The sequence below is a fragment of the Ictalurus furcatus genome, chromosome 6 (assembly GCF_023375685.1).
Source record: "Ictalurus furcatus strain D&B chromosome 6, Billie_1.0, whole genome shotgun sequence".
NCBI classification, from domain to species: domain Eukaryota; kingdom Metazoa; phylum Chordata; class Actinopteri; order Siluriformes; family Ictaluridae; genus Ictalurus; species Ictalurus furcatus.
The window spans coordinates 9,541,097-9,567,406 of NC_071260.1; the positions used below are offsets into that span (position 1 = coordinate 9,541,097).

General features: G+C 37.4%; 1 protein-coding gene across 2 annotated transcripts; it reads left to right on the top strand.

Moving 5' to 3' along the window:
• Positions 1 to 1,538: 1,538 nt before the first annotated feature.
• Positions 1,539 to 24,398, top strand: sh3bp4 (SH3-domain binding protein 4). Of its 2 annotated transcripts, none has more exons than XM_053626454.1 (5): positions 1,539 to 1,697; positions 9,202 to 9,416; positions 9,527 to 11,874; positions 18,284 to 18,472; positions 18,851 to 24,398. In XM_053626454.1, the coding sequence occupies exons 2-5, from the start codon at positions 9,296 to 9,298 to the stop codon at positions 19,073 to 19,075; spliced, it is 2,883 nt and encodes a 960-aa protein (XP_053482429.1). In that variant the 5' UTR covers positions 1,539 to 1,697; positions 9,202 to 9,295; the 3' UTR covers positions 19,076 to 24,398. The 2 variants fall into 2 exon arrangements, with proteins under 2 accessions (XP_053482429.1, XP_053482428.1); XM_053626453.1 differs by having other exon boundaries at positions 9,205 to 9,416.
• Positions 24,399 to 26,310: the final 1,912 nt, after the last annotated feature.

Genomic DNA, 26,310 nt, shown 5'->3' on the forward strand with positions numbered 1-26,310 from the left:
GGTTTGAGTATTTCAAAAACTGCTGATCTCCTGGGACTTTCACACAGAACAAGAGTTCACAAGACAAGAGGTGTCTCTAGAATTTACACAGAATGGTAAAAAAAAAAAAAAAAACAAGAATTCTGATGTTTCATATCAACATTAACTGAAGCTCTTGACCTGTATCTGCATGTGTTTTCCACTGTGCTGCCACATGATTGACTGATTAGATAACAGCATAAATGAGCAGGTGTACAGGTGTTCCTAATAAAGTGGATAGTGAGTGTGTTCATGAAAAGAGTCCAATGAAGTGGTAGATTTATATCATGTTTATACTGTGATTGTTACTGGAGTACCATAAAAAAAAAAAAAATTAAATAAATAAATTAAAAAAATTCTAATATAAACTCATTCAGACCAAAGGGAAAATCAACAAACATTCCATGTGCATTTAAACAATGGAAATTATTTGGAATAATGACTGGAATAATAAATAATGAAGACTATTATCTGTCTATGAAAATTATGTTTATACATCTTGACTTCTCTAAGCATCAAAACACAAGAAACCTCACAAAATATCTGTCATATATTATATATATATATATATATATATATATATATATATATATATATAATTATATATATAATTATATATATAATTATATATATATAATTTATTCATTCATTCAACTTCAGTGAACACTTTATTCTGGTTTATGCTCATCCGCAGCCTATCCCAGGAACACTGTCAGTTGGGTGGGAATACACCCTGGTTGGGACTCCAGTCTATGGCAGAGCACTATGCACACACAAATTCACACCTAATAGTAATTCAATCCACCCACTGACATATTTTTGTACATTAGGAGGACACTGGAGCACCCAAACAAAACCATGAAGACAATGAGAGGGAAAATGTGAAACGTCAGCTCATGGTTTCTTGATAAAAAGTATTCAGCATTTTTACTATGCACCCAACCATCCACTATTTCTATGCACTATTTCTATGTATGGCATATTATATGTAAGAGCCTATTGAAACCATTTCGTTTCAATTTCTGTTTATTTGCTTCATGTCCACTAGAGAGCACTATAGATATTATTAATGCATTATTTTAAAAAGGGCTTTAATTACATTTGACAACATAAACTAAGACAGAAGAGAAAGTTATTATAGGTTTCACTATTTCAGTAGATCACTCTTGAGGTGTTTATGGGCCATGTATTAAGTCGTATAAGACTATTTAAATAAATTGTACAAGAGTTTCTAAACCTCATTTGAAAATGGAAATTGTGATTTTGTTGTAAATCATGTCATGCATTATTTTGCATTATATATGAAGACAGAAATGGTGTTAATGTTTTAGACGTACGTCTACATTATATATAATAGGTTCCCATTAGTGAATAAAGTATTATATCTTTTTAAATACATTTATATATATATATATATATATATATATATATATATATATATATATATATATATATATATATATATATATATAGTGTGTGTGTGTGTGTGTGTGTGTATGGCAGGAGTGGGCGAGGCATACACCGGTTAAACTGTCAATCACTTTTGTCGCCAACCAATCATGTAGCTTCAAGTCTGAACGTGAGGAGTAGCAGCGGAGATGTTTGTACTTGTATCAGCTGAACGGCGCGTCTCTCTGTGTCTCCTGGTGATATTTACCTGAAAAGTGGAATTTGAAAAAGTGAGTGAACTTCTCTCTCTCTCAGTTTCATATTTAACTTTTAATCCGGCTGTTATTGTTCTTAGCGCATTTGTAATAGTGTATAAATGCTGGGTGTGTGTTGGTTTTATGTTGTTGCGCTCGCGAGCTGCTGATGCTGTTTTACTAGACAAAGCAAAAGTGTTGAAATCATGCAGGTAGAGTTTTACACAAGTCTAAACTTTACACCGTGAAATTTCAATTCAAGGTGTAGGTGTGCAGTCAACAATGGAAAAGTTACTGCTGGTAAATTACTGTTCCTCATGAATAGACTACCTTATGAAGTGAATATAATGTGGATTATGATTTTATAAAATAATTTATTGTGTAAAAGAAAATCTGAGAGCAGTAAAACATGCCATTGTATCATGCTTAAATTTTTTTTACAAAGCTTTTATGTTAATGTTAACCTGCACAATGAGTTTAAAAGACTTGAAAACTTAAAGAGCGTATTAGTTTGTTTGTTTGTTTGTTTAAGTGCTGTTTGTTAACTGTGCTGGGGGGGGGGGGGAAACAATAGATAGCCTCATAGAAGTTGTAATGGTTTTAATGGTTATAATGGGTATTGTATTGGTTTTAATGGAAGTGTTGTAATGTAATGTAGTGGTTCCTGTGGGCCTCTACTGGTCATTTGTTCCCTTCGATTGGTGGTATGTTACATCTAGTGGATACTATTAAGGACCAATACTGGTAATGGTTTTAATAGTTAGCTGATGGTTTGTAATGGTGTTTGTAGTGGAAACCATAAGGATTTCTGTGATGGTTTCTATTGTTTTGTTTTGTTTTCAGCAGGGAAGCTGCATATGATAACCATACAACCTGATATCACAAACGTCATGTAACCATGCAGTGGCAATGATGTTCGTGGATGTCCACTTCTCGGTTGGTCCGCAACGCTTCCAGTCTTTTTGAATATGTTAATACGTTTGGCAGCAGTGTCGTGTGTGTGATCTGCTCGCCATGTTTCCTGTTAAAGTCCATCGCAATCGTGCAACAGCTTCTTGATTCAGCCATGAGAATGATTTATGAATATCTATGTTCTTCAAAGAGAAAGAAATTGAAAGTAATATTTGCACCTGCTTTCATCACACTTTATACAATAGACATGAACAGAACATAGTAAATTTATACCTCATTATATTTTGTACAGGCTAATTGCACCTAAACGTTAATATTTTGATTTTGCATTTTATGTGTGTGTATTTAGTTTTTTGGAGAGGTGGAAATCTTTTCAGCGGGTAAGAGCGATTCACCCGTTATAACTGTGCGATGGCACGAGAGTAGAGCTTTCAGGAACTCATCACAAAGGCATTTCCTCTGTGTTTTCCTGCCACTTATCCATTCATTCAGACTGCAGACTGTCTCTTTTATTTACATTCCCCTGTCACTGTACTTTATTATTAAATGTATGCTTTTTGTGTTGGATTGGAAGTCAGATCTCCTGGAGCTGACCTTTTCATGATTGCAGGTAATAAATAGCATTCAGACTTTCACTGGGGCATCATGATTTCTAGCAAATGGCTGCCTGTAAGGCTGAGATCTGTTTCCCAGCTTCGCAAAATAAATTTTCACCACTGCCAGTCATTCTAAAGTGAAATCTACGCTTCATAGAACACCATAATGTTGCCTTTTGAAAGAGAAACCAGTTTGTAATGAAATCAAAAGTAACTATTCGATGTTTTGTTTGCATCATGTAGTGCTCCTACTAATGCTGCTATTAATTCTAATAATACTTCTATTAATGACAGTAGTGCATTTCATTTATGCTACATTGTGTAAGTATGATATCAATGCTTGAGCTGGTTTCATAAATCATTTTATGAACAGACACACATATCATTTGCAAATCCACAGTGTTGACTGAGTAGTAGTTTTCTCAACACACAGTTGTATGTAAATTAGGAGTGGAAATGTATATTGATGATAAATGTATATTGATTGATACAGTAACTGAACAACCCAATATCACAGTTTTTGGTATATTGCGGGACTTTTATGTCATAAAGTCACTGATGTTACCATGCAAGGATTAGTCAGTTAGGAAAACAGTTAGGAAATGATTTCATTTCAGTAGTTTATTAAGACAAAACAGAAATGCAGTTTTCTCTGACTTTCATGACTGCACCACTATTTCAGATTTTGTCATCACAGTACTGTATACTGCCACAGTGGTATATTATCAAAGCGCTTTCTCAAAATATGTTTCTTCAGATTGTGATAATTAAGAGAAACAATTTCTTAACATTCCTAAAACCCAAAGTCTCCTTTTTATCAGGGTACTCCTTCATATGGGAGGAAATCCTGTCAATCTAAGGAGAACTGCTTGATTGATGGGCTTTAAACTGGCTTTAAAGAGATTAGCAGCTCTAGTTTTTTCGATCATATGATTTAATGTTCTGTTGCACAACTTCGGAGAGTCCTTTCTCATTTAGATAGTTAGCACTGGATAAGAGCAAATGAAGAGAAACAATGGTGTCAGCCTAGCAGCTTTAATTATTCTCAGATATGGCACATGCTCATATTTTCATAATCAATTAGTTGACCTATTATTATTATTATTATTATTATTATTATTTTTATTATTATCCCCCCCGATTAATCGGGGATGGGGGGTGGGGGCAAACTTTCAGTACCATTTCTTGTTTATTTTAAATAAAATACACAAACTGAGTGTTACACATATAAACTTCAGACTAAAATTTTTCAGAACTATTTGTCCAATTATATAAGACTGAAAAGAACCCAAACCACACAGACACACACCAGAATGTATATTATTAATTAAGGACTGTAGTTTAATTCAGTGCTTTTTGTGCATCCATAAAAATAATGCATAAATACTTATATATAATATAAACTAACATATAAGTTTATATTATATAATAGTATTTATGCATTACTTTCTATTAAAGGTAATGTTGACATAAACAGCAAACTGAAGAAAGTCATTGTTGGTGACTCTGGGTATCTGCTAAAGCTAGCGGCATCACATTAAGTGCGTATGACATCATGCGCCGTCGACTAGGAAGTGGCTTATACCTGTAGTGTTGCATTTGAGATGATATTACCTTTCTAAAATTCATACACTAGACAGTAGAGTACGTAGTGCATAAGTGTAAGTGCACAGTACGTCATTTGGAACACTACTTTCGTATTTACTCTCCGAAGCATGTTTTCGGAACAGAAGTAACATAATAAGTAAACGTACCCCGTGCCGCGTGCAGATCAACTAATCGATAATGAGATGTCGTTGACGATTTTCATAATCGATTATTATCGAATTTCTCGATTAGTTTTTGCAGCTCTACATATTTTCAAACGCATTAAACAGACAGTATATATAGTATAATTTTTTTACATTCTAGTGCTTTGACAATATGCCCAGGCTTTGGGAGTAACGGAATACATTTAATGGCGTTATGTAATCAGGATAGAAAAAACTGGTGACTGTAATCCGTTGCAGTTACCTCAAAAAACTGACACCATTTTGAACGCTATTAAGACACGGAAAAAAAAATGTGTCTAACCAACTTTTGTGATGTAATGTTACCCACATGAGGGACAGTGATATTTTATTTATTCATTTTCTTAAAACAAATCGAAATATTGAACATGTTTTTAATCTCTAAAATAAGCTCCAAATAAAAGTATTTAAGATCATGTTGCTTTTCTCTTGACTTTATTTACATATGTGACCTTGAAGTACTCCAAAAGTTATCAGATTACATTACTTTATTGTGATACTTGGGTTACGTTACTGATTTTTTATTAAGTAATTTGTAACTGCAACAGAATACACTTTTAAAGTAACCCTCCTAATCATGCCTATGCCATTGTCTTACATATGCGTATGACCTGAAATACAACTAACCCAGTACAGTATACAGTACTTTACTTGCAACAAATGGTTTCAAAGCATTTTTTTTTTTATTTCAACAATCTTCCACATATTTGTGCATCTCTTGCCCTCTAAGTTCAAGAGGCTTAATCTGTGTCAATGAAACTTGCCTATACAGTTACAGAGCGTGCAAAGAAATAATAAAAGTGTGTTTGTGCGAGTCCTTCACACTGCTACACTCGGGTATTTCTCTGATGGTCCTCTCATAGAGATGTCTTTCCTCAGCGAGGCGGTACCCATGGAAACTGTCGACATGTGCTTCTGAAGAGCTTGCTGAATCTGTGATCAGGTTTAAGAGGACACTACCTTACATCTCAATCATTTCGCTTACATTTGTAGCTGTTATTACTTTGTAGTTCAGTGGTAATGTATTTTTTCAGGATATACTTAAAGCTTTTGTTTTCGATGCACCACTGATAATAACATGGTGTCTTTCAGTTTCTTGTAACACTGTTGTACAATACAGTTGGTCTAACCCATGAAATTTGAAGTTTGTGTTGCATTCTTCCTTCACTGGCTGTATTATTCTCACAGTGGTGTGAATGTAGGGGTTTTCGCCATGGTTCTGCATACCTCTGCGGTTGTTATACGCAACTTGCCCTCTAACTCGAGCTGCAATATAGTGTAGAGAAAAAAACGATGGCACATGGTCATTTCCAATAGTTTCCCCTGCTTTCTGATCTGTGTTCACTGTATATTTTGTTAGCCAGTTTGTGCAATGCTCTTGTGAGTAAATGTGGACAAATTTTCGCATCCACGTTTGAAAATCTAGTGGAAGGTCTTCCCAGAAGAGTGGAGGCTGTTGTTAAAAGTTGTGTGGCTGTTTAAATTGCCATCAGCCCCAATGAAAAAGCATGTAGATAAGATGTAAAAATCAAGGCTTTGTGGTTTGGGTAAAATCACACTGTTATTATAGCTGTTAATGAGAATTTAAATATTAGGGAAAGCTTAAGTATCAATATCAAATCTCTAATAAATTATGGTTGTCATGTCATGATCCTGCAACAAAACAGGGACTAGGCAGCGACGTCATTTGAAAGCTAGAGATGATTCAGAAGGCTTTTGTTCCTGTTCCAGTGCAATCGTGAATTTCAGGAATGAGCCAAGGAAACTTGCTTGGACATGGGCATGCATTTTTTCCCTTACTGTGTTTTAGCCCACGACATGTCACGACAGAACATCACACCATTCGTGGTTATGGCGCAAACAGCATTGCCTTATGCAATAATAGTGCAGGTTTGTTTATGGGGTTTTTTTGGAGGTGGGGTTCTTTCAACTTTGACTGTTAGAATTTTTACAACTGAAAAGTCTATTTCAAAATGTTGTTTTGTAACCACATTGCTGAATATCACAAAAAAAATATCACAGAACATTGTTTTGAATCTTTTTTTTTTCAGTTGTAGAATGCCAACTGTATCATTTTACACCAATAGTTTTAAACACACTGGAAGATATCCAGGCATCTGTATTTGCTTGCACTGGGTGTAGTCAGTTCACTGAACCATGCACAGTTTGATGAGCAGTGTGCGACAGTGATTAGTCATTGATCTTGGTGGCAGTTTCACAGATATATATATAGGTTATATATACATATATAGCGTTTTTTTTTCAGTGTAATGGGACAAGCCTAATGTGTTAGTTTAATGGGATTATGTGACAATATTACTAACTTCACCATAAGAATTTGCTAATAATCGTGTGGAATATCTCAATTGAGTTAGATCTAGAACAGGGGTGCAAAACATACGGCCTGATGATTCCATGGGGCCCGTAGGCCAAGTAACGGAAATGTAATGCGGCAATGTAATGGAAATGTAAAGAATTATCTACACAAAGATTCAGTTATTTATATATCCACTAGAGGTCCTCTTGTTGGCATCCTTAGGATATACGTGCCTACTGTTGCTAATGGTTACTTGTAATTTTTGGGTATTTCCAACGTAACTTGATACCGTGGGTATGTGAAAAATGTCTCTTTCTAAAAGCAGAAGATGGATTCTGAATGCCGTATATGCCAAGAAAAATGGACAGCAGAATATTTATTTTGGGAAATGAATAAATATTTGAATATATGAATATATGAATAATTATAATTAAAAATTTATTTAATTTGCTCCCAGCAAGTGGCAGTCCTCAAAGAATTTAATATTCAACGGCATTACGATACAAATCGTGCAAAGAAGTACAGCCATCATACTGGCCAGGCAAGGACAGACAAGGTAATGAGTTGGTTGCAGCACTTAAAAAGTCTGTTGTCTTCCTCTTTTCCTTGAAATTAAAATTTCTTGAAAATTGAGGATGAAGTACTTTTGAATTGTGATGAAATGATCAGTCTGGTCTTGTATCAGTTATGTCCTTAATATTGTCTGTTAGCCTAATCCTGCCTATTATGGCTATTATATGAAAATGTACCTCACAATTCAATTTTTTTGGTGATAAATAAGTGTCAACTTCAGTTTTAATTGTTCTGATTGTTCTTGGCCTGCCTAAGGTGATATTTTATCCAATGTGGCCCCCTACCCCAGATGAGTTTCCCACCCCTGATCTAGAAGATAGTACAGTCCTGAATTCTGAATTTAAACTTTTCATGGGAGTTTCTGGTGGGATACACATTTTAAAGGAGACCTGTTATACCTTTTTTCAAGTTAATATGAGTCTCAGGTGTCCCCAGAATGTGTCTGTGAAGTTTCAGCTCAAAATACCCCACAGATCATTTATTATACCATGCTGTAAATGCCCCTTTTTGGGTGGAAGCAAAAACATGCTGTTTTTGTGTTTGTCTTTTTAAATGAAAATGAGCTGCTGCTCCCCGGCCCCTTTCCGGAAGCTAGTGCTTCGGATACTACATTAGCCCTCGAATCTTCTAACAAGCTCATTCACAAAGAGTCTGGTGTAAAATGATTCGCACAAAACGTACACAGTTTTCAAAAAGACAATTACCTTATTGTATTGTGCATAATAAAGGTGTGGGTACGAATTATACAGACAGTAAGCATTTTCGGGATTAAAACAAAAATGATGACATAGCTCTGGTCTCCGTGAATACAGTCAGAGACAATGATAACTTTAGCCACATTAGCCGTGGAATCTGCTAACAAATGCATTCGGAAAGACGATTAACAAATATTCACAAAATATAAAGTTCGATGCTTACATCTTCTGGATATAAAGCTGGATCACAAACAGTTAGTACTGATCCAGGCTTGAGAATCAAATTTTTAGCAAATCCTGCTTTATATTGACCCTCGTTCACAAAGCAGTCTGGTGTAAAATGATTCGCACAAACATACATGAATTTAGCTATTTTGGGGGGCACATTTCCTTCAAAAAATAAAACTTCTCCACAGCATCTTGTGTGGCTCTGATGCCGTGAGTACTTGAAGACTCTTATGTTAATTTTTACAGCCAACAACAGAACATTTACAAAGCTTATGAAGCTGAGGCATTCTTCTTATCATTATAGCTGGTAATGTGTGATAACACACATTTGTGTTCAAACACCTTGTAAAAGTGAAATAGGTTCCCTTTAAGCCAAAACAACACTATAGCCAATAAATATCTGGCCTTTTTTTTTGTTTGTTTCCCAAGCAGATCGAATGAAAAGCTTCTGTTCACAGTTGGGATGTGAAGATGGATCACACTTCTTGACAGAGAAAGGAAATATGCTGCAGGAAAACTAAGCATGGCTGCCCATCGAATTCGAACAACTAATAACAACAATGCAATACCTCGCTGCAAGTCTGAGGGAACACTTATTGAACTAAGTTCTGGAGTGTCAGAAGCCACCCTCTCTGATGTTAAAGGTTTCTCTCATGTTTTTCTACCCTGCATAGAGTGATTAGAACATGAGTATTTTCTAAGCATTTTTTTTTTTGTATTGACTTAATTCACTCTTTTTTTTTTTTTTTTGCAGTGCCTAGCCCAAGCACTTTACGACTGGAAGCTACTGCTTCAATTGAAGCTGCAAGAGAAGTCATTGCCATTAAAGATTATTGTCCATCAAACTTCACCACCCTAAAGTTTTGTAAGGGAGACCATCTTTATGTTCTTGACACATCTGGTGGGGAGTGGTGGTATGCCCATAATAACACAGAGATGGGATACATCCCAGCAGCCTATGTCCAGCCTGTCACGCATCGAGAATCTTTATCCTGTGACAGTGGCATGATTGACAGCCTAGGAGACATTTCTAATGATGGGTCCAAAGTGCTAGATCAACGTGGAGAGTGGTCAGAGCACAGAACACCTACAGTTCCTCAAAACGGAAACCCTTTTGTAATGAAGCGGATGTCTCTCAACCCATTCCTTGATGGCTCCTTGCTAACTGATCAAAACAGTATCCAGAGTTCAACAGACCGCCTTGGTTTCAATATGTCCTCCTCTCCAGACTCAAAAAACAGCAGCAGTATTAACTTCAATAAGTTTGGAAGTAATGTTTTGGATACATATTGCTTAAGCCCTGGCACAGAGAAAGGTCCAGTTCTTAGAAGGAACAATCCATTTTATAGGAGCAAGCGTTGTTACAGTTTGTCCGAATTGTCCATCTTGCAATCACAGGCAGATGCACCTCCAGAATTCTCTGGTTTTTTTAATAGCTTGAAAGCCCCTACACCTGAGCAGTTTCAGAGTAGAGAAGACTTCAAAAATGCCTGGTTGAACCACCGCAAGTTTACAAGGTCCTGCCATGACCTAGATTCCATTGGCCAAAATCCTGGATGGGGTCAAACACAACCAATAGAGACCAATATTGTGTGCAAACTGGACAGCTCAGGTGGTGCTGTTCAGTTACCCGACACTAGTATCAGCATCCTTGTACCTGAGGGCCATGTTGCACCAGATGACACTCAGCAGATATCTTTAAAGGCCTTGCTGGACCCACCATTGGAGCTTAACAATGACAAATGTACTACTGTGAGCCCAGTGGTGGAGATTAAGCTTAGTAATATGGAAACTAAAACCACTGTAACATTAGAGATGAAAGTATCTGTTGTAGTCAAGATGGAGAGTCGACAAACGGCAGAAGTGATCTGTGTCCGCAGTGACTGCAAGGATGGACCCTATGTTCCAGTTCCTCATGTTTATATGTATGGAGATACAGTCCAGGTAACCTTGGACAATTTAGAGCCATGCATGTATGTATCCGTTGTAGCTCAGGCCCAAGTTGTAACTCCATATAGCACAGTCTGGGAGCATGTTGTAAAGAAAGTTGCACTTGGCGTATATGGTCCCAAGCATATCCATCCATCCTTTAAGACAGTTGTTGCCATGTTTGGCCATGATTGTGCCCCAAAAACATTATTAGTAAGTGAGGCTAAAATGCAGTCACGCTGTATTCCACCAGTATCCCTCCAACTCTGGGGAAAACACCAGTTTGTACTTGCAAAGCCTCAAGATCTTAAGGTTGGTGTGTATTCCAACATCTCAAATTTTGATGTGAAAATTAGTGAGCAGACAAGAGTGGTGAGGAGTTTTCAGCTGAAACTTGGCAAAGTATCACACCTCATCTACATGATATCTGCTCGAGATCCGGACAGCATCTCAGACTTTACTTTGCGCATTCAGGTTAAAGATGACCAGGACTGCATCCTTGCCCAGTTCTGTGTTCAGACACCACCTCCTCCACCGAAGGTTGAAGCAAGCTCGGTGCAGAGGCGCTTTCTAAAGAAAAAGGAAATGCACAAATCTATACTGTCACCTCTCATCGGAGTCACAAAATACCCTGTGTTTCAGGACAGACCAGTCAAAAATATCAAGTTTGGAAAGCTGCTGAAAACTGTCCTTAGACAGACAAAGAGACAGTATTTGTTGGAGTATGTGAAAGGGGATGTTGTGGCACTTCTAAGTGAAGAAAAACTCAAACTAAAAGGGCATCTTTGGACCAAGGAGTGGTACATTGGATACTATCAAGGCAGGATTGGATTGGTACATGCCAAGAACATTCTTATAATGGGAAAAGTCAAACCAGTTAATTTCAAGGGGGCTGAGCTTACCTCTAGTGTTCTTCTAGACCAAATTCTAATCCCTTGCAAATGTCTCACTTACATGTATGCCTCATTGAGGACTATACTGATGGAAAATGTAAATAGTTGGAGAGCATTTGCTGATGCCTTGGGCTATGTCAACCTTCCTTTGGCACACTTTTGTCGTGTAGAGCCAAACGGTGAGGCAGAAAAAGTGGCCTGTGTTCTTGAGAAGCTTAAAGAAGACTGCAACACATCTGAAGTAAAGCAAAGGAAGTCTTTCCAAAAGGAGCTCCTTATGGTACGTAATAATTAAGTGTTTTAAAATCAAAATGTGAATGTATAATTTGATTTGAATTAAAGGTCCTGCACAGTATTTCGTTTTATTTTTACTCAAAGTCTTAAAGCTGCTAGATTTAAGATTTTAGAATGTTGCCCTCTCTGGTAGAAAAATGCTATTGTAAGCTACTTGCAGAAGAACATATTGTAGCATGTTGGTGTTGGCCTTTCTGTACCAGATGGATCAATATCCACTATGCAAATTAAAAAAGGCAGTATACATTCGGAGAGAAATCAAAGCTTTATCCCAAACTAATGGTGTACTGACAAACTATTTAGTATGGTCGTATGCAATTTTGGACATGGCCCAAGTTTTTATGACTCCAAGGATATAACATCTGCTACAGCTGTTGTCGTTTCCACACCATTACAGAGACTTTATGAGAATTAAAATGCTCTGTTATGCACATCAGTGTGACGGTCACATTTATTGAGTACCAGTAAAAGAGAAGAACTGCTTGTTTTCAAGAGAAGCTTGTATTTTAGCTTTTATCATCTGGTTAGCATACTCTGTGACACTGCTGATTCTGCTGCAGTCTGCCCATGCAGTGTAACTGTGCTTGTTCTGCTTGTTCTGCTTGTTCTGATGAATGCTGTAGCTGCCTAATTTTAACTTGCAAGCTAAAACATAAGCTCTAGTTGAATGGGAAAGGGATTGCTTTTCACTAAGCTCTGTGTATCTCTCAGGCGAATAGATGCTATCTAGCTGGCTAGCTAAAATACAGTGTAGAAAGCATAGCTTACAAGCTCCATCAGTCTCGCTATGCCTGACAGTGTAGGCAGGATTACAATTTGAGATGGCACACAGTTACAGACTCTAATTTTTGGATAATTCTAGTAAATTAGTTTTGTCAATCTCATCACTTTTGTGTTTCATAATATACATACAGGAGAGAGGTGTAATAGGAAAGTTAAATACAGGTGATAAAATCATGATGGTCTGAGTCCATAGGACAACCATCTTAAGGAGATATAGTAACAAATATAGAATCATGATATTTGAAGACATTTTCACAATACATAATACGTATCACAAGTTTAATTTATTTGAGGTTGCATTGTAAGTGTTCACGCTGTGACATTTAGCAAAACATTTATAAAACAGTGGTACAAAGAGTATATCAATGCTGGAATGGATCTGGATTGATTATTTTCAGTTTCCTTCAATAGAAACTGCTTTTAAATGTAAAATTATGTACATGAAATAAATAAACTTGAAAACTTCATTTTTCATTCAAATAACACTTAGTATTTTATTTAGATTTAATACAAAATAAGTTCTTCTCCTCAACCAAATATTTCCTACCTTTTTGCATGCAAACTGGTTTGTGTGACTTCTTACAAATTGCTTATAAAAATAAAAATAAAAACCTTGGGACTTTGTTGTGATAACACTGAATATTAGTCTCCTAATTAAGAATTAATAATAATTGATGGTATAAGTGAATGATATATTAATAAATGTAACCTAACAGATCATTCTAAATGAACAGCAGCAAGAAATTTTGAATCGATATGTTATATAACAGTAGAGGCTAGATGAGCACACGCCATTGTCTTGCTTTGAAAAATTTTGTAAGATCTCACTAAGATCAGACATTTTAGGTCAGTTGCAATTCATCAGCTGACATCCATATGGAGATTTCATAATCGACATGTTCTGAATTTCTTCACCAAAACCAAGGGAGCATATTTGAGTGCATGACCAGCCCAGGCCAGCTACTGATTAGTATTCTGTTCCGTATTGGTGGAAGATGGAAGAAGGCCAGGGTGTGTCAACTTGGCTCAACAGATGTTTCCTTTTTTATTGTTTGCATCTAAACAGGAGGGCTGCGAGCACAGCAGGAGACGCCCCTTGTTCAAACACACAGTTGTATTTGGACCAGGCCAAGACACACAGAGCCATTAAGTTCATCTTAATGACCATCTTCAGTTCACTTTTTAGTAATGGATGGTCTTATTGATCCAGGTCATCCCTTTAGTGTTTACAGAACACAGGGTTTAAATATAGCCATGTGTTCCAGCTGTATGGGTGTTCCAACCCTTAGTGAAATAGCACTGGAAACAAATGTCTTGCCAGCCATCTCTGGGCCACGATTAGGACTCTGCAGCTTGGATACTGAATTCTGTCCAACATGCATATAATCAGCTAGCAACAACGTATAGTACATTGTGAGGGCAGTTGTGGGGCAGCGCATCCTGTCCCAGCAGACTACTATAATGTGTTGACTTGGTATTGGCAAAGAGGTCCACCTGTGACTTGCTAAAACTTCCCTAAAGCTGGGAACATCACTTCTGAATACAGACATAGCTGGTTGACGTGTTCTGATCTCCTGTGAGCCTGTGGCACCGCACTGTTCCCAAGCGAGTTAGGGAAGTGTCACTAATGGCATTTTAAAATGAAAACGATCCGCATCCACACTGGCGTTTCCGCCGTGTTTCAGAAATGATCTCTGTCCACACTACATGACCGAAAGCGCATTTCACATGACCATTCATGCACACTGGGCATGCACATACAAGTAAACAGGAAGTTGGTTGCTAGTCCAAACCTGGCGTTCCATGTAGGGCTTACACCGCTTGAAATGAGATTTGTTGCCGATTGCTCTAATCATAGTTTGCCTCTTGTGCATGTAGGCAGCTGCAGTATTATAAAATACAGAATTTAACTGCACAGTGGCTGCTAAGAATTACAACAAAGCCAGCAAAGCTTGTGGTTCAGTCTCCATGTTGTATTCAATCAAGCTATTGTAATGGTCATATGGTAGGGGCTTGACGAATCAGGGAAGGATACCCAATGATCCAGAAGACCCAATCAGGGAGCAAATGTGGGTAGCCACACCTTCATTTTCAAAAGTCTTCATTTTTCAGAGTTCTTTGGAGTTTTCAAACTAAAACGTGGCGTTTGGCAGTTTCCAAAAGTCTCGAGGGTCGAAAACGCCAGAGTAGTGTAGACAACAGGCATAACCGTAGCAAAAGTAATGCATTATAAAATGAAAACGCACTAATGTATCAGGGGCTCAGTGTGTGTGTGAGGTGTGTGGAGGGTGGATATCTCCTGAATGGCCAGCTCCTTGGTGGGGGAACAAGGATCAAGTTGTCTTAGTACCAGTAGTATCCTGATATTGCAGGCCATCATGCATCTTGAAAACACATGTGGCACTAAAGAGAGACCCAAGGATAAAAGTGAAGAATTTTGAGTTGGAATGCCTGACCTTGGAAAGCAATCATTGATAAGCATCTGTGTTCTGGGGAGATGTGAACAGGAAAATAGGCATTGCACAGATCTACCTATGGTATGTGAACCAGTCCAGTGGTGAGACAGGATGAAATACACCGTATAACCTTAATAACCAGGTCTTTAGTAACCAGTTTGCCCCCCTCAAATCTACAATTGGATGGAATCCACTATCCTTCTTGTGAACAAGGAAGTAAGTGGAGTAGAAACCTTTTTGATCATGCCTTTGTCTAACTACTTGGATCTGAGCAACAACTTTGTTTAGGTGTGATATTAATGAGTTTATGAGCCATGAGAATTTTGGAAAATGGAGTGGTGTGACACTCCTTGCCTGAGAGTTGCACAAGGTGCAAGGAACCTTGGTGGTCATTAGAATATAAAGCACTGATCTAAAAGTGAAGTGCTGCGCAGATAGAATTTGGCCATGATAGTGTTGTGATTCTGAAACCTGTGCTGGGACTTCCCTAAACCTTTTCATGGGTAATGAACATCTTAGAAACCCCAACACAAAATGGGGATCCACAGTGTTAGCACAGTTCAGCAGGAAGTGGTGGAGATCATGATGAACCTTATCCCGTATTCATACAGGATGCTCAACACACACTGTATACACTATTGGCATGACAGTGTGCTTCATTTTTATCAAGATAAGTAATGTCCAAATTTACAGATAAACATGTCAGACGGGGCAGCCAGCGGTATTTACAGCATAGGTTCATAAAAACATGATTATAAGAGTAAGACAGTGAATGAATATCTAAATGAAATTAATCTTATTACTGTTAGTACCCACACTTATTACTAACACAGTGGAAAGGGATGTCGGTAGGGAAAAAATCAGAAGAGCCAGTTTCCTATGATTATGTTTTGTTGTAAATTGTTCCTCTTCTTTTAGCTGGTTAGTACCAGAACATTAGGTCATTTTCATTCTGTTGTAAATTTGAGTACAGTTATGGTAAATTAAAGAAGAAAATCATTCACCCAATCAAATCTTGAACTCGTAAAGTTGTCAGAGCTGGTCAGGAAAATTTCCCAGCAACATGCCACTTTTTTGCTTCATCTTTACCTCTACCATGAAAACAGACGGCAGTTTTACTTGCAGGTGACATTTCTAATATGAAGCTAATCTCCAACAAATTGAAAGTACACATAAATGGTCCAGCTGTGTAAACATGTAGTGATGCATCTTATCACTGGAGGATTTGTTTAGCAAGGCACCAATGCTTTGAACCTGTTTTACATGTTTAATATATATGAAGAATACCTTCATTTAACCCATCACTTGGTGAACAAAAAATATTTTAACTGGAAGGCTGGAATTCAAAACTTCTTGGTCAAGTAGATCCTTGAGGTTATCAGACCTAAACCTTCCCCCAATTTCCTCTCATACCAAGCATTCCATCCATGCAACTGGAACCGTGAAATTGGACATCACAGACCTCATTGAGTGTGTGTGTATGTGTATACAAGGATTGGAATATCTGATATTTTGACCTTGTGGGGACATTTAGCTGGTCCTGCAACTTTTATTTAATCAATTCATTTGGTTACTGATTTTTTTAAGGTTAGGATTACATTTAAGTGTAGCATATATTTTATAGTAATAATTATGTCAATGTAAGATCCTCACACGTATAGTAAGACAAACGTGTATGTGTGTGTGTGTGTGTGTGTGTGTGTGTGTTATGCTTATATTTCTTTCATTAGCACCAGATGTCCCCATAATGTTAGGAAAATGTGACAGGTTTTACCTTGTGGAGATATTTTTATAACAAAAACTACATCTTTAAAAATGTTCTTTAAAGAACATTTTTAACATTTTTTTTTGTTTGTTTCAACGAGGTAAAAGATTACTTTTAAGTCAGCATTGTGGTTAAGGTTAAAACTGAGTTGCTAGATATGTGAGACATAGCATTGTTTAGCTACAGTAGCACAGAGGTCAATGCAAATACCCCACAAAAATGTGGGTGTGTGTGTTAGCATGTGTCCCGTGCTGTAGTGTTTACATGGTATAAAGTTAGCCTGAGATTATTTTACTTTGAATGCATTCAGCTCTTGCAGGAAAACTGCAGCATAAAATCACTGAAAACTCTCGCTGAACTTGACTGAATCTTTCTGAAGCACACAGCAGAGAGAAAGAGGGCGGAGGAAGCAGTAAGCCGGGTTGAACCAAACAAACACTGGTCTTTTTTTCCATCCACCCCAGCCGGATGTTCCTATTTCCTCCAGTGTTTCCCAGTTGGATGGGACTCGAGGGCACGTTATGCTCATACTAGCACGTAAATCTCTCACTGAGAGCCTTATCTGCAAGTTCATCAAAGCACATAGTCGCTATAATCAGTTGTATAACTGAAATAGCTCGTCCTGTGTGCCAAGGTGCTGTGTACACATGCACACATCCATGCTTCAGCTCAGAGGATTTCATTTAACCAGCTAGTTTATTGTAATGTGACACAATACACTCTTCCCTAATATATTTAATATTTCCTTTCATTCAAGTATAAATGCTGTTGAATTTGTAGACTGCACCAGGGTATTCTTTCACTTTCCCTGGTGGTTTCTTTTGGTTGTGTGCATGAATGAATGTGTTAGTTTGATGAGTGCATGTCACAGCGTGTGCTGTAACTGAAAACAGTTCAGTACCCTGCACGATAAGTTCTGCAGTAGTTGTCTCAACTTGCAGCAATATAATTACAGCAACACACGTACAAAAATACAAACATACATACATGCATACATACATACATACATAATAGATGCTATATGTAATTTTAGGCTTGAGTTCAGGGTGAGAAACTTACCATCATGTTACCATCATGTTCTGATCACTGTTTTGCAATTAGTGGCTCACTAACCCAGGTCATGTATTTGGATTTTAAAGTTTAAGAAAACAGGGTGTCCGCATTCTTGTCAGGAATCAGTGAGAGTAAAACTACAGTTTGCGCAAAGCCTTATGATCCATTTCAGACCCAATCCATTGGCATGTCATCTGAACACAAGCGTCGATTTAAGAGATTAGGCATGAGGAAAATCTGACCTTGTGTACAAAGCATTTAACATAGTCAATATAGCATTTCTTTATAGCATTTCTGTACATGTTCCCAGTATTTATTATTTTTTTGTGTGATTTCAGGCCCTGTTGAAACTGGATTGTCAGGGGCTGGTGGCTCAGTTGCTGAAGGATTTTGTGCTTCTCACTGCAGCAGTGGAAGTGGCTGACCGCTGGAGAGAGCTTGCGGAAAAACTGGCCAAAGTGTCACGCAAACAGATGGATTCTTACGAGGCTCCTTACCGAGGCACGGATGGCGTGATAGACAACGAGGTTTGGCGCAGAAACACACACACATATGCACAATTAAACACAGTCAAAGGTAAAAGTTAGTGTCCAGCTCATTCGTCTTCACTAAGTGCTTTATCCTGGTCTGAGTTACAATGAATCCGGAGCGTATCCCAGGAACACTGGGAGCAAAGCGGCAGAATTCCTCTCGCATTACAGATTTTCTTACTCGATTCATATAAAATCCAATAAAACACAATTTTTTTGTGTGAGATCTGGTTAATGTGTTGCACTTTAATAAACTGGCAGGCAGATATTTTATATTGGATACTGTGTTATGAATATATGCATCAATATCTAAGAGTTGGAAAAATAAAAATATTGCCATTCTCTTCATTTCTTTTACATCCTCCCTCATTTCAGGCCATGTGGAAGCCGGCATATGATTTCCTGGTAACGTGGGCAGCCCAGATTGGTGATAGTTACAGGGACATACTCCAGGAGCTTCACACTGGCCTTGATAAAATGAAGAACCCCATCACCAAGCACTGGAGGCACTTAACAGGAACACTCATCCTCATCAACTGCCTGGACCTGTTACGGAGCACTGCCTTCATCACCACCCCCCAGGACGACTGCGCCGTATAGACATCACGGATGCATCCGAAATGACACCCTTTTCACAATATAGTGCAATACGTATATGATATACATCATGTTCAAAAGCATAGTGGCAGACTCCATGACATAGCATGTAAAGTTTACCCATAATCCTCAATGCTGTTAGTAGATGAAATAAGTAATGCTTTTAAGCATGCCTTCATTGATTTCCCTTCGCCGTTTCTTCTAGCTTAGCTCCCATCGGCATCTTAATAGCTGTTTCACGACTCCTGAGACGACAGAGGTATCCAGACCACATGACTGTAGATACTCTTTTCAAAATATAATAAAACAGTGGCATCTATAAAGGCATCTATAAATTAGCTAGCTAATTAGCAAGCTGATAGAGTCAAAAGAAATAGACTGCACTATTTTGTAGAGTCAAGAACTAAATCAAATTCCAGTTGTCCAGAGACCCTTAACACTATGATGCAAGTGGCCACTCCTCTGATACACACTTCCTAGTCAACAGGGAAAGTCTGCAAGGTAGTGGTGCAAACAGTATTGGAAAGCAAGAACTGTGGTTTTCCACTGGGGCTGAATCACATTGAAAATTCACACAGACTATTTCTTTGTCTATTGATGAAATAGGGGTCATTCCATCTCAAGTGGTCCAGTGCAGGTTGTTCTGTGTAGGTTCATGTAGTTTCCATGAAGGTCCTTATTTTTTTAGCTGGGGTTATTTCGTTTTGTGGCATGCTCTCATAAACTGAGTGTAATTTAACTAACTGAAAACGTGCAGAATCCATCAGTGGCATTGTCAAACATGTTGCTTCGCTCCAGGAAGTTCATTATGTGCTTTTCAAAGGCAGCGAGAGGTTACAGTAAGTGAGGATGATATGTCCACCAGGATTTTACACCGCCATTAGTTTTAATAATATTCAATTATTATATAATTGAAACTTTTACTCAAAAATGCCAGTGTGTATTAGAGCTGCGTATTTACACCTGAGAATGTTCCGACACGGTCTCACAGCACAAGTTGCCTAAGGGACCGTCTGGCAATTCCACCCACTGAGTTAAAACGTCGACGTTGTCCACATATTAATTAAAATGCCATAAGTTTTAATATACAAAAGTCATTTAAAAACATGTTTTTACATTCCAAAAGCTGTAGCAGGCTCACAATTAGATGCCTGACTTATTTACAGGCGAGATCTTGCCAATAACTCTTTTTATACAAATACAGTACAAAATTATTTAAAAACAAATAAATAAATCACTATATTTCATCTAAATGTTTTTTTGTTTTGTTTTGTTTTGTTTTGTTTTTTCACATTCCAAAAGTTGTAGTGTCCAGACTGATGTACTATAAGTGAGATTTTGCCAATACCTCCCTTTGCTAATGGTGGTGTTGATATCCGTGTGACTGTCGCCTCTATAGAATAAGGAAAGTGGCAAGTGAATATCCAGCGAATAATGAATCTAAAACGAAATAACTCCAACTCAGAAAATAAGACAGAGAGAAACTATAAATGAGGCATATGTGAAATATTTAAAATTTTTGAGCAAATTTTTTTTTAATTAATTTTAATTGGAGTTAATTAGTAATTTAATTTTCAATATTTAAAAAAAATAATGAATGTGTCATAATTTTATTTTATTTTTCAATTTTGAAACCAAGAACGAATGAATGCAACATACACGGACCCAGGTTGCTTGACTGTTTTTAATCTTACTATTTAATTTTTTGAGTGATTACCTCTATGTATTGGCATTGCAAAATCACCAGTTTTTTTTTGTTTGTTTGTTTTTGTTGTTGTTGTTGTTGTTTATTTTACTTGGCTTAACATGGTACACAACAAATTTTGGTTATACAGCTGTTTACCGAAACCTCAATATCTTGGGTCAGGATGGTCCTAGCTCTTTGGAACAAAAACTGATCTCTAGAGCACATTACAATGCGCATGTATATATAAACATTTTGCAGATTCTTGTTCCTTAGACTTAGTACTTAAGTCCAATTGTATTGCTCAAGATTGCTCACAGTTCCACTTATAGAGTCAATTTATAATGGTAAGGATTCAAGTCTCAGTCTTAATTGTTTTAGGGGGTACCTAGTATAGTGTGCATGCAGGACATTTCAAGTATGAGACTTCTCTCATTTATTTTTTATAGGTGCTAAAAAGTGCCTTTTTTTTATTCCCCTCACTTTCAGGTTGAATATCTCTGGTGGGGGACCAGATACGAACCTCTATAGTAGCATGTAAAAATTGTGAGTTTGACATTAGAGGTCAGTTCTGCAGGACAGTGGATCTCGAGAGCCTGATTTAAAGAACCAGCCTGATCTATCATGTTGGTACAGGTTTACAATTGGTATGTGTGAATAGATATTTTCTAAATATTGATTTACAGTGTTCAGTTGGGTGTGTTATAAATGAACAGTGTCAAACAGAGCCATGGTGTTGATTCTCCTGTGATAAAAACAGTAAGTGACTTCTGAGCTGTAGCCACTTGCTGCTTTTATCACAGGAGAAATAACACCATAGCTCTGTTCTGTTTGTTCTTTAAAAGCTGAAATGTTCTGCATGCACACAATACTTCCCTAGGTACACCCTAAAAAAATTAAGACTGAGACTCGAACCTTCCCATTATAAATTGACCCTAAAATTTGAACTGTGAGCAACCTTGAACATTAAATTTGAACTTAAGTTCTAAGTCTAAGGAACATAAATGTGCAAAATGGTTATATATGTACATGCATCTTGCAATGTGCCCTAGAGATCAGATTTTGTTCCAAGGAGCTAGGCCCATCCTGAGCCGAGATATCTAAGTTTCCGTAAAAGCTGTATAACCAAAATTTGTTGCATGCCATGACACAAAGATGGCCGTCGGAGTTAAGTAAAATGTTTAAAAAATTGTGGTTTTACAATGCCAATACATAGAGGTAATCAATGAAAATAATAATAATTAGAAAAATTAAAAACAGTCCACTTGAGATGGAATGACCCACAGGCTTAGTGAAAAATGTGCTTACTGAGATAGTAAGGAATCCCTGACTGAGCAAACCCTTACAATTACAGCTGGATAATATGAAGGTCTAATATCTAAGTTGTGATCAAATGCAGCACTGTGCACTTTTCTGTTATCATGAGTAACACCACTACTGAGCAGCTTCACTTTTTACTCACAGTAAGAACTAGTTGATTAATTATATGAATATATTTTTGTATTGGGCACAAAGGTGCAGCGGGTTGAATTACCTTCACAACTGCTCCAGGGTCCCTGGTTCAATCATGAGTTTTGCAAGTTCTCTCCATGTCCATGTGGGCTTACCTCCGTGATTTCTGGTTTTCTCCATCACCAACCCCCCACCCCCCAACCACACACAAAAAAACAACAACATGGTGGTATGTGAATGAGTGTGGGGGTATGATGCCCTGCAAAGGACTACCGTCCCATAAACAGTGTACCCGTGCTTTGCACCCAGTATTCCTCAGATAGACTCTGGATCCAGCACAACCCTGACCAGGATAAAGCCCTTACTCAAGATAAATGAATTAATATGTTTGTACTTAATGTTTGGTTTCCCTGCCATTTCCTTATTTCCTTCAGAGTTTTGCATTTTAACATGCTCTCTTTTGCAGGCTTGGCTTGCAAATTTAAATATCAACCTCTGCATCTTGTATCATATTTTTTTGCCACTCATTTTGCCATTCATACAAGCCATTGGCATGTACAGTATGTTTCAGTGAAATAAGCAATCTGACAATAGGTAATGTCAAACTACTGACTGAACACTCATCATGTAATAAAGTTCACACTGGGCTTAATTTAATTATAGGCTCCTTAATGTTCACATGGCTTTAATCAAACATGTGATTAAATTGTGTTTTAATCATGGGTGTTTACCATCACGTCTATCAGTTTCACACATACCACTTAATTCAAGCATGATGTTAACTCTAAGACTGTTGATGCCCATGAACACAAAGCCAAAACACATTATGTTAAGTATTGATATTAGTTACAGGTTATTTTGCTGTAGATTTAGAATTGTTTGTATAGAGCATGTCAAATCCTGTTTTGACACTGCACATATTTGTTACACATTCAAATGACTGAAAGAAACAAATATAATGCTTGAAATATTGTGCCAAATACTGTATTTTATGTAAATGTATGTCCGCCCATTGAAATTGAATTGTATATGTACATGGATTTTTGCAGATACTATTTCATACCATTTATCAAGAATTTTTCCACTAAGGTTCATACTGACCACTGTCTAGAAATGACGATTTAGCAATATCTCAATATGTCTCTACTGCACCAAATGAACCATTTCATTTTATTTTCACATGTAATATGCTTAATACTTTTTGTGCTACTGATGAGTTGATATTTTCCCAAAGCATTTTTCTTCTTTGACTTACTTGTTTGATATACACATGTAAATGCATATTCATATAAGTGTAAATATTATGTCTGAATCGACTGACTACAAAACTCTTCTTTTTTTTCTTTCTTTTTTTTTTTTTTTTTTTACAAAAAACACTGTACCTGTCCTCACTGCATGTTATATTATTTTGATTAAAAGGACACTGTTGTCTTGTATTGAATGTCTTGAGTATGATTTGATGAGAAGACTCCAACATAAACCGCAGCTTTGAAAATACTGTATAACATATAACATGAAATAAAACCATGCTGGTGTTTATGTTTGAAAGACATAAAGCGCACTAATTAATCAGAACGAACTCAGCCTGGGAAATTAAAATGAGAAATAGGATAGTTGACTAATGACTTCCCAGTGAAGTCTGCGTCAAACTGTGGGAGGAGCCAAAGCTTGTGCAATAATATTTACCACTTGCAGGCACATGGGAATAGATTTTAAGTGGGTGTGACTGCCAACTGAATAGAAAAGTATAGGGGCTCTTGTGTGTCTGTGTAATCTATCAGCCATATCATCCCGCATTGTGTTTCATAGCCACGGTAAACAATTCATGACTTCTTTCCTGTTATATGGCTCGACACAATGCAGTGCAGCCAATTTAAACACATTATCACTGGATTCTAATGATGTGGGTCTATTGTTTAGGTTATAATAGGCCTATTCAGTGCATATGTGCGCACACAGACACACACACACACACACACACACACAGGTAGCCTAATAAAACACTACCAACAAACAAACCCATTAATGTTATGTAATCACACACAAATTCATACACTACAGACAGTTTGGAGATGCCAATCAGCCTACAGCGCATGTCTTTGGACTGGGTGGGGACCGGAGCACCTGGAGGAAACCCCAGGGAGAACATGCACACTCTGCAAACACAATAAAATCACATTCTCCTTTCTGTTTGCTCTTTTTGATTGCGAAATGTTTGGATGGCATCACTGCTTTAGAAGCTCTAATGAAACCACCTTAATACATTTTCTCATAAATGTGCTCAACAAATAACAAAAAATACTGTATATTCAACATAACCACTGTTGTAACCAATGTTTACGCATTATAGTAGCCTAATATAGGTTGAATTTTTTTCATGTTTTTAGTTTTTACAGCTGCTGCATGCTATGCTGACATGCTGCTTCCCTGTACCTATGACCACCTGGCCAAGATTTTTCAGTGATGGATTTGATTTCACATAAGAACAAGAACAACTGTGTAATAAACGCTGAGTGCTTCACGCTGTCCATCACCCTAATCGTAATCGTTAATCAACTTTTCCTCCACGTTGACTCATACAAATTCTTTGGAAACCAATCATTGAGAAACTGCTGGAAATGAAACATGAGGTTGTTGTGTTCTTTCATTTCTCATGCTTGTCATGTATCTGAACATTTTCATCATTGCTTTCTGCTCTCGTTTCCATAAAGCTGTTTTGTGAAGAAGATGGTTAGAAAGTCACTACTCCAAGGGGTTTAATCTCATAAAAATGTTTTGTGGCTAAACGACAGTGGCTGGTAATCAATTCAAAAACTGTAAAGGGGGTAAATAGAGAGAACTTGCACTGTAGTTCTGTGCGACTTTTTCATTGCATGTCTGAGAGAACAAATAAATGTTTCCAAAACAGATGAGTTTCAGTTTGGTCATTTTTTGCATTTATTCAGTTGTATTCCAAACACACTATATGGCTCAAAATTGGGCTCTTTCCAAGAAATTTTATTATTAACCATTTAATTAATGTTCATTCATTCATTCATTCAATTTAATCTTCAGGAAGCACTTTATCCTGGTTAGAGTAATGGTTGATCCGGAGCCTATCCTGTGTACGAGCCGGGAATACACCCAGGAATACTGCACATAAGCCAGGAATACACACTGGATGGTAAGGTAGTTGGTATCAGAGCACCATGCACACACACACGCATGCAATTGTAGGGCTGTTAATCTTAGCCAGTCCACTTACTGGCATGTTTCGATAAGAGAACATGCTTAAACTCCAGACAAACATTAACCTGAGCTCAGAATCAAACCAAAGACCCCACCAGTGCTGCCCCACATGAACCATGACCATAAAATATATTTTAGATCCTGTTTTTATTCCGAATAAAAAATCTTGCGTCTCAGTTTTACAGAATTATATCATACCATGCAACACCCGACAACAATACACACACACAAGAAAGTCTGTAGGAATCACAAGCACATTACAAAGAGCAGATTGTTCTCTCCGTGTGTAAGTGAGTGCGTGTGTGTGTGTGTGTGTGTGTGTGTGTGTGTGTGTAGGATTAAAGAGGTAGCAGGCGAATAGGAGGGAGTCAGACCGAAACTTGACGACCCGAGCCTTGGCTGGGTGCAAAAATCTCGAGGTAGTGGGTCTCTTCCCTCCTTTTCATACTTATGTATACAAATTTGGCATATATAATCAATTATCAATGTACTGTAGATACACCACTACATTTATTTAACACACTGTAGATCATGTACATGAACACACCACACAATTTCTTCCAAAACCTGTCTTTGTTACTGTGACAATGTCATCAGACCATCAGACCATTGGACCATCAGGTATCAACCGAAACTAGGAATCTTGATTTTATCCTGTCAAAAATGAAAAACAAGGATTTGTGCAGTCTTAATCATCACGTGTCACTGGAATATATTAGAAATAGCTCAGCGGATGAGACAGGAAGATTTGACAAATCCAATCGCATACAGAGCGAGGATTTGGGCCAAATACACCAGGTTCTGTAACAAACCTCTTTATCAGATCAATACACCCCAATATTTAACACAATACTGTTCTCCTCGACAGGTTAAA

What these genes read in the sequence shown, in the direction of transcription:
- sh3bp4 (XM_053626454.1), top strand. Translation starts at nt 9,296, where the DNA reads ATGGCTGCCCATCGAATTCGAACAACTAATAACAACAATGCAATACCT. An exon ending in CACCCTCTCTGATGTTAAAG is followed by an intron (nt 9,417 to 9,526) that starts GTTTCTCTCATG and finishes TTTTTTTTGCAG; the next exon opens with TGCCTAGCCCAAGCACTTTA. An exon ending in ATGGCGTGATAGACAACGAG is followed by an intron (nt 18,473 to 18,850) that starts GTTTGGCGCAGA and finishes CCCTCATTTCAG; the next exon opens with GCCATGTGGAAGCCGGCATA.